Source organism: Xenopus laevis, chromosome 7L (genome assembly GCF_017654675.1).
Source record: "Xenopus laevis strain J_2021 chromosome 7L, Xenopus_laevis_v10.1, whole genome shotgun sequence".
NCBI classification, from domain to species: Eukaryota; Metazoa; Chordata; class Amphibia; order Anura; family Pipidae; genus Xenopus; species Xenopus laevis.
The window spans coordinates 3,603,285-3,617,858 of NC_054383.1; the positions used below are offsets into that span (position 1 = coordinate 3,603,285).

Consider the following 14,574-nt stretch of genomic DNA (forward strand, 5'->3'; position numbering starts at 1 on the left):
GAAAAAGCTTTTCTCAACAGCAAAGCGAGAGCGGCCTTTCCTCCCCTGACTATCATGTAACGCTCTAATGAAGTAAATAACAATTACTGTTTCTTTTCCTCACTCCCTAATCTCACACTCTGTTTGTTGCTTCTCTCTGACCTGCGCTGGGGCCGCAAATGCTTTGGCTTATTAGTCCTGATACAGTGGCCAGAAATAGATGAGATATTGGGGTTCATTAGCAATCAGTAGGGGTAAAACCCCTATCCATTAAAATCCTGTAAGTGGTGCCCCTACAAGTGCATGGGGTGCACAGGAGCCACATGAGTATGGTGTAGTAAGGCTAAAGGGTAGAAGGAGAATAAAACTGCTGCAGTTAAAAACACTAAAACTGCACATGTACTTTCTGCTTATTCTCTGGACAATTGGATCTGTGCCCAACTTCACACTAGGTCCTATGGGTTGTCCAAATGACATGGGATCATCCCGCGGGGGAATACAGACCTGACGGGTGAAGGTCTCATTAATATGATGCCAACCTTACCCAATGGGATTTTCATTCCAACTCAATAGATATCTGGGCAATCGATTAGGCAGCACCTCCCACATGACCAGCCAATGAGCTGCTGACTTGGTCAGGATGGGCGGCATTTATTAGCCACTGTATGGCCCCCTTTAAAGAAAATAAGAATAAGGGGGAGAAACAGGGCTAATTTAAGAATCAGGAGGAAGAGAGGATTAAAGGGGTTGTTCACCTTTAAATTAACTGTTAGTATGATGTAGAGAGTGATATTCTGAGATAATTTGCAATTGGTTTTCATTTTTTATTATTTGTGGTTTTTTGAGTTATTTAGCTTTTTATTCAACAGCTCTCCAGTTTGCAATTTCATCCATCTGGTTGCTAGGGTCCAAATTCCCCTAGCAACAATGCATTGATTTGAATAAGAGACTGGAATATAAATAGGAGAGGCCTGAATAGAAAGAGGAGTAATAAAAAGTAGGGATGCACCGAATCCAGGATTTGGTTTGGGATTAGGCCAGGATTCGGCCTTTTTCAGCTTGATTTGGATTCGTCCGAATCCTTCTGCCCGGCCTGATTTGAATAAACAAATGATGGGCAGGGCGGGAAATCACGTGACTTTTTGGAAGAAGTAGAAAATGTTTTCCCCCTTCCCACCCCTAATTTGCATATGCAAATAAGGATTCGGTTCGGTATTCGGGCGAATCTTTCGTGAAGGATTCGGGGTTCGGTCGAATCCAAAATAGTGGATTTGGTGCATCCCTAATAGAAAGTAGCAATAACAATACATTCGTAGCCTTACAGAGCATTTGTTTTTTAGATGGGGTCAGTGACCCCCATTTGAAAGCTGGAAAGAATCAGAAGAAGAAGGCAAATAATTAAAAAACTAAAAAAAAAATAAACAATGAAGACCAATTGAAAAGTTGGTCTTCATTTTTTAAAGGTGAAGAGGAAAGATGATATAAATGGATCAAGGAGAGGACAAAGTAGAAAAGAAAGAGGAGATAATGAAAGTAGAAGGGAGAAAAAGAAGAGAGCGGAAGATAAATAATCAATAGTCAATGAATAGGGAGTAAAGACAGGAGAGTAGAAGTTGCAGAGAAGGAGAGATGGAGAGAAGATGAATGGGGAGCCAATAGGGATAACATTAAAAATAAGTAGAAGGGGAAGAAAAGGAAGAATGAGAGGAACAATGGAATTGGGAAATTGGAGAAAAGGAAGAGGAAATATTACAAAGTGAATGTAAAAGTGGAGAGAAAAGAACATGAAAAGAGGATAAAAGGATATAAAGAAAAGCAAGAAATACAAAAATCAGATAAAGAGAGAAGGGAAAGGAAGGAGGAGAGAGACAAAAGGAACATGAACAGTAACTTGGATCCTTACTGGGGAAAACAATTTAAATAAATAGGATTGGCCCTAAAGGGGCCACAGTCAGCAGATACTTCCCAGACTGGCCCTCACTTTACATCTCTGTATGGGATCATCGTCGGGATTTACAATCTCCACAATTTCCATAAATACGTTAGTGACACTGAATCAGATTGTTCCCTTTCGTGATTCCTTTGCTTCAACCTTTAGGTGAATTTCCCTAATTCTGTGCAGTATCCCATGAATGTGATATATACCTTATATAATAATGCTGATTCTGACACCGTGTCTGTCTCTCAGCATCAGGGAAACAGGATTCTGGCAGCACAGCCGATGCCTTATTCCCGGAACGTCACGCATTTCATGCAGATTTATAGATGATGGATTATACTGGAAACCACAGTGTCATTTTCCCTTTGTATCATCAGCCCGAGAAGAGGTTTTTTTTTTACATCAGTTTTTCAGTTTATGACATCACAGGTAAAGATGGATAAAACCTCGCTGTGCTGGCAACATTTTTGAGCATTTTTACATCAAGTGATCCGTAAATACACAAATACCATATAGATTTATTCTGCAGCTGCTCTTCTTTAGTGCAGCAAAAACCCAAACTGAAAGAGAGAGAATGTCTGCCCCGGGAAACTGAGAGAAATCGATAGAAAGAACAAGTTGAGGAGATGAAAGTATCGATCGAGGGGTTCTGCTGCTGTTCTTGTTGGGCCTGGAGGTTGGTTCTGATAATAATTCTACTGTGACTGTTTTAATGCTCTGACTGACTGATCGTTCCCTTTTCTTTGGTCCAATACCCTACTGAACTCAATCATTTAGTCAGGGTCTCCCCAAATCTCCCCCTTACTGGCCTTCAGACTGGGCCTCAAGGTTACAGATATATAGAAACATTGGGGTGTCACCCTGCTATAGTTCCAGGGGTACCCAGGGTACAAATAAACACTCACCCCAAATCTCCCCCTAACTGACCTTCAGACTGGGCCCCCTTAGCTCATAACAATGTTACAGATATATAGAAACATTGGGGTGTCACCCTCCTATAGTTCCAGGGGTACCCAGGGTACAAATAATCACTCACCCCAAATCTCCCCCTAACTGACCTTCAGACTGGGCCCCCTTAGCTCATAACAAGGTTACAGATATATAGAAACATTGGGGTGTCACCCTCCTATAGTTCCAGGGGTACCCAGGGTATAAATAAGCACTCACCCCAAATCTCCCCCTAACTGACCTTCAGGCTGGGCCCCCTTAGCTCATAACAAGGTTACAGATATATAGAAACATTGGGGTGTCACCCTGTTATAGTTCCAGGGGTACCCAGGGTACAAATAAGCACTCACCCCAAATCTCCCTCTAACTGACCTTCAGACTGGGCCCCCTTAGCTCATAACAAGGTTACAGATATATAGAAACATTGGGGTGTCACCCTGCTATAGTTCCAGGGGTACCCAGGGTACAAACAAACACTCACCCCAAATCTCCCCCTAACTGACCTTCAGACTGGGCCCCCTTCGCTCATAACAAGGTTACACATATATAGAAACATTGGGGTGTCACCTGCTATAGTTCCAGGGGTACCCAGGGTACAAATAAACACTCACCCCAAATCTCCCCCTAACTGACCTTCAGACTGGGCCCCCTTAGCTCATAACAAGGTTACAGATATATAGAAACATTGGGGTGTCACCCTGCTATAGTTCCAGGGGTACCCAGGGTACAAATAAGCACTCACCCCAAATCTCCCCCTAACTGACCTTCAGACTGGGCCCCCTTAGCTCATAACAAGGTTACAGAAACCCCACCTAATTTACAGTAAACCCCTCCTCTTTTGGGGTTGTGCAATTGAGTGAAGCTCGTCAAAAACAGGGCGATTGGGAAGTAGTTTGGGTAAATTTACACAGAATTAATTTCAAAGCTGAGGAAACAGAAATGAAAAATCCAGTAGAACAAGTAGCAGCCGCGGAGCAGCTCAAATCTGTATGTTACTCACATGGGCAGGAACAGCCATAGGAAAATCTGAATTTCCAGTCCATTTCGAGTCTCTTGGCAACACGCGGTGCTGCTTCGTGTTCAGTTCACTGGCCCATAAGTACAGAATTAAAGTGGCAAGCGCTGGGCACATACATCATCCCCGTACTGTTCTGTAACCGAGTCTTGTATTTAAATGAATATAATTAATTATTAACATTATGTAAACCAAACGATAAAACCCAGGCCTGCTCCATTTATCAGCGCTGAATGGTTCCACCAGTTTATTATTCAGTAAAGCCGCCAGATAACAGTAGATTGAGGAGAGGCCCAGAGGTGCTAATTTATTCATGGGTCCTGCCTGTGGCTGCCGCCATTAGTATGAGGGATGGGCCCCATTGCCTAATTATACCGAGTGGTTCCAGCCGACTGAAAGTTATGTATTAATTTCTGTTTTATATCCCTACATCTGATCTTGTTTATTGGCTAACTGTGGGTGCTCTGCTTTATTTAAGGATTTTTTTTTAGCTTGGAGTCCGAATTGGCTGCTTGGAACCAATTATGGTAACAACTTGTTATCGACTGCTGACCAATTGCAACAGTTTTCTATAGCAGCTAATAACAGGGTTCAGGAGAAATAGAAACACTGGGGTAACAATTACCCTGCTATAGTTCCAGGGGTACCCAGGACACAAATAAGCACTCACCCCAAATCTCCCCCTAACTGACCTTCAGACTGGGCCCCCTTAGCTCATAACAAGGTTACAGATATATAGAAACATTGGGGTGTCACCCTGCTATAGTTCCAGGGGTACCCAGGACACAAATAAGCACTCACCCCAAATCTCCCCCTAATTGACCTTCAGACTGGGCCCCCTTAGCTCATAACAAGGTTACAGATATATAGAAACATTGGGGTGTCACCCTGCTATAGTTCCAGGGGTACCCAGGACACAAATAAGCACTCACCCCAAATCCCCCCCTAACTGGCCTTCAGACTGGGCCCCCTTAGCTCATAACAAGGTTACAGATATATAGAAACATTGGGGTGTCACCCTGCTATAGTTCCAGGGGTACCCAGGACACAAATAAACACTCACCCCAAACCCCCCCCTAACTGGCCTTCAGACTGGGCCCCCTTAGCTCATAACAAGGTTACAGATATATAGAAACATTGGGGTGTCACCCTGCTATAGTTCCAGGGGTACCCAGGGTACAAATAAACACTCACCCCAAATCTCCCCCTAACTGACCTTCAGACTGGGCCCTCTTAGCTCATAACAAGGTTACAGATATATAGAAACATTGGGGTGTCATCCTGCTATAGTTCCAGGGGTACCCAGGGTACAAATAAACACTCACCTCCTCTCTGTTGCACCCTGAGATCACCCCAAGAATTAGGCTTAGAGTATCTCCTATATCAGGAGCAGCTGAATAACAGAAGCTGTAGGAAGCCCAGTGTTACATTGTATCACATTATATTGATATTATTATAGAGAACAATGACAATAATGAAGTTCTGGCAATATCAATACACAGGTTGGAATGGGGCCCTGTCCCAAAGAACTTACAATCTATGAATTATGGGGAAATATAAATGTTTCACTCCTTTCTTATCGGCATTGGCTAAAACATAACACAGAAACAAGAGAAGCGATGTAGGAATTCCATGAAATCCAAAGAATATTATAGATCTGTATGTAACCCAAAGCCAAACCTGCTCTATACGGATAAAGCTAATAACTGGCAGTTTCAGCCTCTCCCTGATATTGATCCACTGTAGGGCGAGGTCATTGTGCCCTTGAACTGTTAATGGTGGGCTTGTCTGCATTGTACCCTCATACTGTACTGTCTAAGGGAATCAATATGGCACCTCCTCCTCCCATATGTATAAATACAAATATACAGAGAAGGAATGTTCTGGGCACACAATAAGCTATACCCTCATACTGTACTGTCTAAGGGAATCAATATGGCACCTCCCTCCTCCCATATGTATAAATACAAAATATACAGAGAAGGAATGTTCTGGGCACACAATAAGCTATACCCTCATACTGTACTGTCTAAGGAATCAGTATGGCACCTCCTCCTCCCATATGTATAAATACAAATATACAGAGAGAGGAATGTTCTGGGCACAATAAGCTATACCCTCATACTGTACCTGTCTAAGGGAATCAATATGACACCCTCCTCCTCCCATATGTATAAATACAAATATACAGAGAAGGAATGTTCTGGGGCACACAATAAGCTATACCCTCATACTGTACTGTCTAAGGGAATCAATATGGCACCTCCTCCTCCCATATGTATAAATACAAATATACAGAGAAGGAATGTTCTGGGCACACAATAAGCTATACCCTCATACTGTACTGTCTAAGGGAATCAATATGGCACCTCCTCCTCCCATATGTATAAATACAAATATACAGAGAAGGAATGTTCTGGGTACACAATAAGCTATACCCTCATACTGTACTGTCTAAGGAAATCAATATGGCACCTCCCTCCTCCCATATGTATAAATACAAATATACAGAGAAGGAATGTTCTGGGTACACAATAAGCTATACCCTCATACTGGGGAATCAATATGGCACCTCCTCCCAAAGTGTTGGAAGGGTTACTGCCTGCTCTGCTCTCATTTCCCTACAGAAAAAGAAGAATGCCATATTAAAGGATAATGATTATAATTAATACATAGAAAAAGCAAATGAATAAAACCAGAAGAATTGTGTGAGTAAATAGGAATGTGTAGGAAATGGATTATGGGTTTCCAGATAACAGATCCTGTACCAGCAGCACAATAATCCTGTGCCCCACAACAATGATTTGCTCTTCCCTTTCTTATTAATGACTGAGCCTTTAATCGCCGCTCTCTCCCCATTCCGATCTCATTTCAGTTCCATCTCTTGCTCATCCGAAGCCTCCGCTCCATTTCCCCTCAGATTTACGACGTTCTTTTCTGACAAGCGAAAAATCATTCACTCGCCTTTTCTTTTCACTTTCAGAGTTTCCACAAAGGGGGGCTTCTACTTTGAGATCACTTTTTGTATGTTATAGAATGACTAATTCTAAGCAATTTTTCAATACTATTATTTTTTATCATTTTTTTTAAATTATTTGCCTTTTTCTGCTGACTCTTTCCAGCCTTCAAAAGGGGGTCACTGACCCCATCTAAAATAGCAAATCCTCTGTAAGGCTACACATTTATTATTGTTATTGCTTCTTTTTATTCCTGATCTTTCTATTCAGGCCTCTCCTATTCATATTCCAGTCTCTTATTCAAATCAGTGCATGGTTGCTAGGGGAATTTGGACCCTAGCAACCAGATGGCTGAAATTACAAACTGGAGAGCTGCTGAATAAAAAGCTAAATAACTCAAAAATCACAAATAATAAAAAATTAAAACCAATTGCAAATTGTCTCAGAATATCCCTCTGTACATCATACTAACAGTTAATTTAAAGGTGAACAACCCCTTTAAGGACTGACTTGGGCACAGAGGCTCCCAATCACCTGAGTCTGGGCAGGATGGAGAACTCGGAGTTCTTATTGGGGAGCAGTTGGTTTCTATTTGGCTATAGGTCTAATCCTGTGCATATTGTTAAGGGTAGGGATGCACCAAATCCAGGATTCGGTTCGGGATTCAGCCAGGATTCGGCCTCTTTCAGCAGGATTCGGATTCAGCCCGGCCGAACCAAATCCGAATCATAATTTGCATATGCAAATTAGAGGCGGGGAGGGAAATTGCGTGACTTTATGTCACAAAACAAGGAAGTAAAAATGTTTTCCCCTTCCCGTCCCTAATTTGCATATGCAAATTAGGATTCGGATTCTGTTCGGTATTTGGCCAAATCTTTCGGAAAGGCTTCTGCAGTCCGGCCGAATCCAAAATAGTGGATTTGGTGCATCCCTACTTAGGGGCGCCCCATTCACGTGGCCCCATATCCCTGCTTGGGAATGCCACTGATATTCCCAACCCTTCCACAATCTAAATTCCACCTTCTGGGAAAGCCCCACCCCCCACACACAGGTGACCATCCGTTAAATAATTGTAAATATATTTAAAAAATGAAGACTAATTGCAAATTGCCTTAGAATACTGTAGCCTGAATCACACTATAAGTATATTTAAAGGGGAACTAACCCACCTAATACCCCTCCCTGCCTCCGGTCCCTCAATAAAGCCAAATTGCCGGGTTCCTAGGAGGCGGAACAAGGAATCGTTGAGGCTCATGTGTTAAAAACAAACTACAAGAAACATATTAGAGGGGCGCCTCCAGCGGCTCTTTATCATATCTGCGGCTGGCAGCCAATGAAGCCTGTGCCAAGGCAGCTCGGGTGACAGTTGTGGTGTAGACTCTATGAATTTATAACTGTCACCCAAGGAAAGACTTTCCTGGCTCCCAGTGCCGGAGTTTTGTGCCAAACCCAATCCCTCACACACTTCAACAATGAAATCACTTCTGGGCACGCGGATCATTATTGTGCAGCAGGAACAGCCGGAATACTGGGAATCCAATAAAAAATACAAATCCCACGCCGGCTCTTCCCATGATCCTCCTCTCTGCGCCTTTATTTAAATGACAATTATATTAGCTGGGGGGCATCGCTGCTTCTCTTACTGGAAAAACTACGGGATTTCTTCTATAAGGACACAGAATTGTAAAGGAAGGCTTTTAAAGGGGAAATAAAGGGGATCTGGTTGGACTTTTCTATATGGAACAAATTCTGCTGAATCCCATATAATGTATAATGTCAAGGACTTGGGTGCAGGAATTTTTACAGGAATTTACGTTTCTGCTGAATTGTGCTTAGTACAGGGAATACCTATGCTGCCATAGTTTTATGGGATCTCTCTGTACAGACTATGAGCAAACTTAGGGACTGTTCCTGCTGGATTGTGCTTAGTACAGGGAATACCTATGCTGCCATAGTTTTATGGGATCTCTCTGTACAGACTATGAGCAAACTTAGGGGACTGTTTCTGCTGAATTGTGCTTAGTACAGGGAATACCTATGCTGCCATAGTTTTATGGGATCTCTCTGTACAGACTATGAGCAAACTTAGGGGACTGTTCCTGCTGAATTGTGCTTAGTACAGGGAATACCTATGCTGCCATAGTTTTATGGGATCTCTCTGTACAGACTATGAGCAAACTTAGGGGACTGTTTCCTGCTGAAGTTGTGCTTAGTTACAGGGGGAATACCTAATGCTGCCATAGTTTTATGGGATCTCTCTGTACAGACTATGAGCAAACTTAGGGACTGTTCCTGCTGAATTGTGCTTAGTACAGGGGAATACCTATGCTGCCATAGTTTTATGGGATCTCTCTGTACAGACTATGAGCAAACTTAGGGACTGTTCCTGCTGAATTGTGCTTAGTACAGGGAATACCTATGCTGCCATAGTTTTATGGGATCTTACTGTACAGACTATGACAAACTTAGGGACTGTTCCTGCTGAATTGTGCTTAGTACAGGGGATACCTATGCTGCCATAGTTTTATGGGATCTCTCTGTACAGACTATGAGCAAACTTAGGGACTGTTCCTGCTGAATTGTGCTTAGTACAGGGGAATACCTATGCTGCCATAGTTTTATGGGATCTCTCTGTACAGACTATGAGCAAACTTAGGGACTGTTCCTGCTGAATTGTGCTTAGTACAGGGGAATACCTATGTACCATAGTTTTATGGGATCTCTCTGTACAGACTATGAGCAAACTTAGGGGACTGTTCCTGCTGAATTGTGCTTAGTACAGGGAAATACCTATCTGCCATAGTTTTTATGGGATCTCTCTGTACAGACTATGAGCAAACTTAGGGGACTGTTCCTGCTGAATTGTGCTTAGTACAGGGGAATACCTATGTACCATAGTTTTATGGGATCTCTCTGTACAGACTATGAGCAAACTTAGGGGACTGTTCCTGCTGAATTGTGCTTAGTACAGGGAATACCTATGCTGCCATAGTTTTATGAGATTTTCTGTACAGACTGTGAGCCTAAAAGATTGGAATCCACAACATTCCCTTTTACATACACCCCAAATCACAGCTCTGAGTCACCAAACAACTGATTAAAGCTGTATACAGAATATCTGCATTAAGCGTATTTAATATAAAAGCCGATGTAATGAACCCCCCCCACCCGGACTCTTCATATATTTTCTCTGTTGATTCCCCCTGACACTGGACCCCAGGGAACACACAGGCTGATGGATTATATTAATTATATTAATGACTTATCTCTCCGGTGCATCCCATGGGGAGAGTCATGAGTCAGAAGGCGGCAGTGCAAGATCATGGGGGGGGGGGGGGTTGAGCTACAATGTTACCAACCTATGGAAACTGATATCACTAATAAAAGGGGAGTCCATTCGCTTAAAGGGGGTGCTCAAAGCAACAACAGAAGCCACATAGTATGCCCAGGTCTAGTAACCCATAGCAACCAGCTGAGCCATAAACTGTAACTGTGATTTAACCCAGTGGCCCTCATGTTGTTATTAAATGTAAAAGATAAAATATTTCAGATTTAACTAACCCATTCCTCCTCATTCCGCACATTTATATTAATGCTACCAGTTCAAAACCAGCCTGAAAAAAAAAAATGACCTGGCCTATTGAGTGAAGCAGATGAAATATTATAAACCCCTTTAGTCCTCCAGACTTCAGTTCGGCCGTATAAGGGGGTCACACATCTGTTATGTTAATGCTGTCTGGGATTTTTTTGGGGTTATATTGGGAGAAATGAACGTTCCCATGAAATATTAAGCTGCCGCGTTCCATACAAATCCTATTAGAGCAGCTTGACATCGGCACAAATTCAGAAAGGGGAGAAAAAAAAGATCTTTGCTGTAGATTTATTTGCCATACGGAGAGCGCTGAATATTTCCATATTTTATTCTCTTTCTCTCATTTCCAGCTGTGAACCCTCAAATATTATGGGGGGCACATGGGGAACGCACTTATAAATAAGAGGTAAAGCTGTTAAGGGGTTTAAATAAAACTTGGTTTGGTAATCACCCCAGACAGGTACAGAAATCAGGGGCCCTATGATATGGGGGGTCCATACAATCCTTGTACAAAATGGGTAGAGGTTGTTTAGCCAAATTTTGTCATAATTGGGGTTTTGGGGGGCAGATGGGGGGTATGACTGTGTGCGCAAAGAGCTGGGAAAGATCATATGACCAGGCCCAAACAAGCCTCTCCCAATGGGGTATTAAATACTATTTATAGGTGCCGGGTGAAGTTCCCCTTTATTTCAGTCTTTGGGATGTTTGTATAAAAGATAGGAAAGCAGTCGGACATTTACATGGGAATTCGATTTTTGGGAATAGTTTGCTGTCTCTTTACACAGAGGAGAAATTCTCCCCAACATGAAAATAAATGAACTGAGAGGAGACAATCGCCCAAGTTGTGCCTCTGAATGACTTGTCTTCTATGACTTCTCTGTCTTCTCTGTCTTCTCCGTCTTCTCCGTCTTCTCTGTATTCTCCGTCTTCTCCGTATTCTCCGTCTTCTCTGTCTTCTCCGTCTTCTCCGTCTTCTCTGTATTCTCTGTCTTCTCCGTATTCTCCGTCTTCTCTGTCTTCTCTGTCTTCTCTGTATTCTCTGTCTTCTCTGTATTCTCTGTCTTCTCCGTATTCTCCGTCTTCTCTGTCTTCTCTGTCTTCTCTGTATTCTCTGTCTTCTCTGTATTCTCTGTCTTCTCTGTATTCTCTGTCTATTCTCCGGAGGCAGGTTTTTTTTGTTTTTTTTTGAAGGGGGATAGAGAAATATTTCTCTTAACTGCTGTACTGAAGACTGAGGGTCTCTTTGTGTAGAAAGAGGGGAGAGAGTGAGACAGACGGGGAGAAGAAAGGGAGACCAAAAGGGCTGCTAAGCACCTCCAAGGGAATAACACTGCCACCTACAGGCTCTGCCCAACATTGCAGCAAAATGAACCTGAATCAGTGATTTACTCTTACAGGGGAGAGAGAGAAGGACTCTGTGAAAATATAAAGGCACAAGGCACAAGGGATAATGTACCCCCTACTGTAAATGATAAGGATATTAGAAGTCACTGAGGGGTTGTTCTGTGACCATATAAAGGCACAAGGCTGCAGGCTGAGTTATACAGGGAACTCTGAGTATCACTCATGTATTATAAGGGATAATGTACCCCCTACTGTAAATGATAAGGATATTAGAAGTCACTGAGGGGTTGTTCTGTGACCATATAAAGGCACAAGGCTGCAGGCTGAGTTATACAGGGAACTCTGAGTATCACTCATGTATTATAAGGGATAATGTACCCCCTACTGTAAATGATAAGGATATTAGAAGTCACTGAGGGGTTGTTCTGTGACCATATAAAGGCACAAGGCTGCAGGCTGAGTTATACAGGGAACTCTGAGTATCACTCATGTATTATAAGGGATAATGTACCCCCTACTGTAAATGATAAGGATATTAGAAGTCACTGAGGGGTTGTTCTGTGACCATATAAAGACACAAGGCTGCAGGCTGAGTTATACAGGGAACTCTGAGTATCACTCGTGTATTATAAGGGATAATGTACCCCCTACTGTAAATGATAAGGATATTAGAAGTCACTGAGGGGTTGTTCTGTGACCATATAAAGGCACAAGGCTGCAGGCTGAGTTATACAGGGAACTCTGAGTATCACTCATGTATTATAAGGGATAATGTACCCCCTACTGTAAATGATAAGGATATTAGAAGTCACTGAGGGGTTGTTCTGTGACCATATAAAGGCACAAGGCTGCAGGCTGAGTTATACAGGGAACTCTGAGTATCACTCATGTATTAAAAGGGATAATGTACCCCCTACTGTAAATGATAAGGATATTAGAAGTCACTGAGGGGTTGTTCTGTGACCATATAAAGGCACAAGGCTGCAGGCTGAGTTATACAGGGAACTCTGAGTATAATGGGGGAAGTGATTTAATTACAAACATTATATAAGGAGAATTATCAGAGCTGAACTATAACAAATACTGATACAAGACCCGATTGGAAAACCAAAAAGTAAAAATACATCTTTTTCATGTAAACATCATCCCTTTAGAAAATCCACACTGTTTGCAGTTCATATAGACACATGGTGGCTGCACAGAATCCAGTACAGTCAGCAGCAAGTGTTTGAGTTTAATGCAATGACCTATCCAAGCTGTGGATTTTGTGGATGTCGAGAGGTGACACTAGTAAATATATAATCATTGTATAAACAAAGAGCAACAATTCATACCTGACAAAAGGGAATCCAGTTTGAAGATGTCAGAGAGTCGGTTATTAACTGGTTCATACGGGGAATCCTCCAGAAGTTCATTGCCTGTAAGTGAAACAAAGGGTAAGTACATATTGATATCATTGTCTCACTATAAAGCAAAGGATCTGCCTTCCAGACCAGTCACTATATAATCACTGTAAGAGTTGCAGTACCACTCACTACCACTGGGCAAAACCCCCTTTGAAAGCAGCAGAACAGCGCCACCCCCAATAGAAAACAATTCTCAGAACCTTCACATTAACCAGCACAGACCACTGACTCAGATCTGCTGCTCTGATATAATAGGGATATTTTCCCTTTAAATAATCCAGTAGACAGTGACCCAGGGAAATGACTGAGAGTTTAGTGCAAATGATTCACATGTCCATATATACTGGCCACACTGCTGGGAGATTGTAAGCTCACTGGGGCAGGAACTGATGGGAATGTGATAGAGACATTAGATTGTAAGCTCACTGGGGCAGGGACTGATGGAAAGTGATAGGGACAGTAGATTGTAAGCTCACTGGGGCAGGGACTGATGGGAATGTGATACAGACCTTAGATTGTAAACTCACTGGGGGAAGGGACTAATGGCAATGTGATAGGGACATTAGATTGTAAACTCACTGGTGCAGGGACTGATGGGAATGTGACAGAGACCTTAGATTGTAAGCTCACTGGGGCAGGGATTGATGGGAATGTGATAGAGACATTAGATTGTAAACTCTCTGGGGCAGGGACTAATGGAAAGTGATAGGGACCTTAGATTGTAAGCTCACTGGGGCAGGGACTGATGGGAATGTGATAGAGACCTTAGATTGTAAGCTCCACAGGGGCAGCAACTGATGAGAATATGATAGGGACCTTAGAGTGTAAGCTCCCTAGGGCAGGGACTGATGGGAATGTGATAGGGACCTTAGATTGTAAACTCACTGTAACAGGGACTGATGGGAATGTGATAGGGACCTTAGATTGTAAGCTCACTGGGGCAGAGACTGATAGGAATATGATAATGACATTAGATTGTAAACTCACTGGGGCAGGGACTAATGGGAACATGATAAGAAAATTAGATTGTAAACTCACTGGGGTGGCGAGTGATGGGAATGTGATATGGACATTAGATTGTAATCTCACTAGGGCAGCGACTCATAGGAATGTGATAAAGACATTAGATTGTAAGCTCACTGGGGTAGGGACTAATGGGAACATGATAAGAAAATTAGATTGTAAGCTCACCAGGGCAGGGACTGATGGGAATGTGATATAGATTTTAGATTGTAAGCTCACTGGGGTAGGGACTAATGGGAACAAGATAAGAAAATTAGATTGTAAACTCACGGGGGCAGGGACTGATGGGAATGTGATATAGATTTTAGATTGTAAACTCACTGGGGCAGGGACTAAAGGGAATGTGAGAGGGACATTCGATTGTAAGCTCA

General features: G+C 42.5%; 1 protein-coding gene across 2 annotated transcripts in view; it reads right to left on the reverse strand.

Moving 5' to 3' along the window:
• LOC108696016 (GDNF family receptor alpha-1) overlaps positions 1-14,574 on the reverse strand; it is an 89,153-nt gene that overhangs the window by 63,186 nt on the left and 11,393 nt on the right. For both annotated transcript variants that reach the window (XM_018224991.2, XM_018224990.2), the window contains exon 3: positions 13,109-13,192. In XM_018224991.2, coding sequence (XP_018080480.1) covers positions 13,109-13,192 — 84 coding nt within the window. The remainder of the gene's footprint in view (positions 1-13,108; positions 13,193-14,574) is intronic.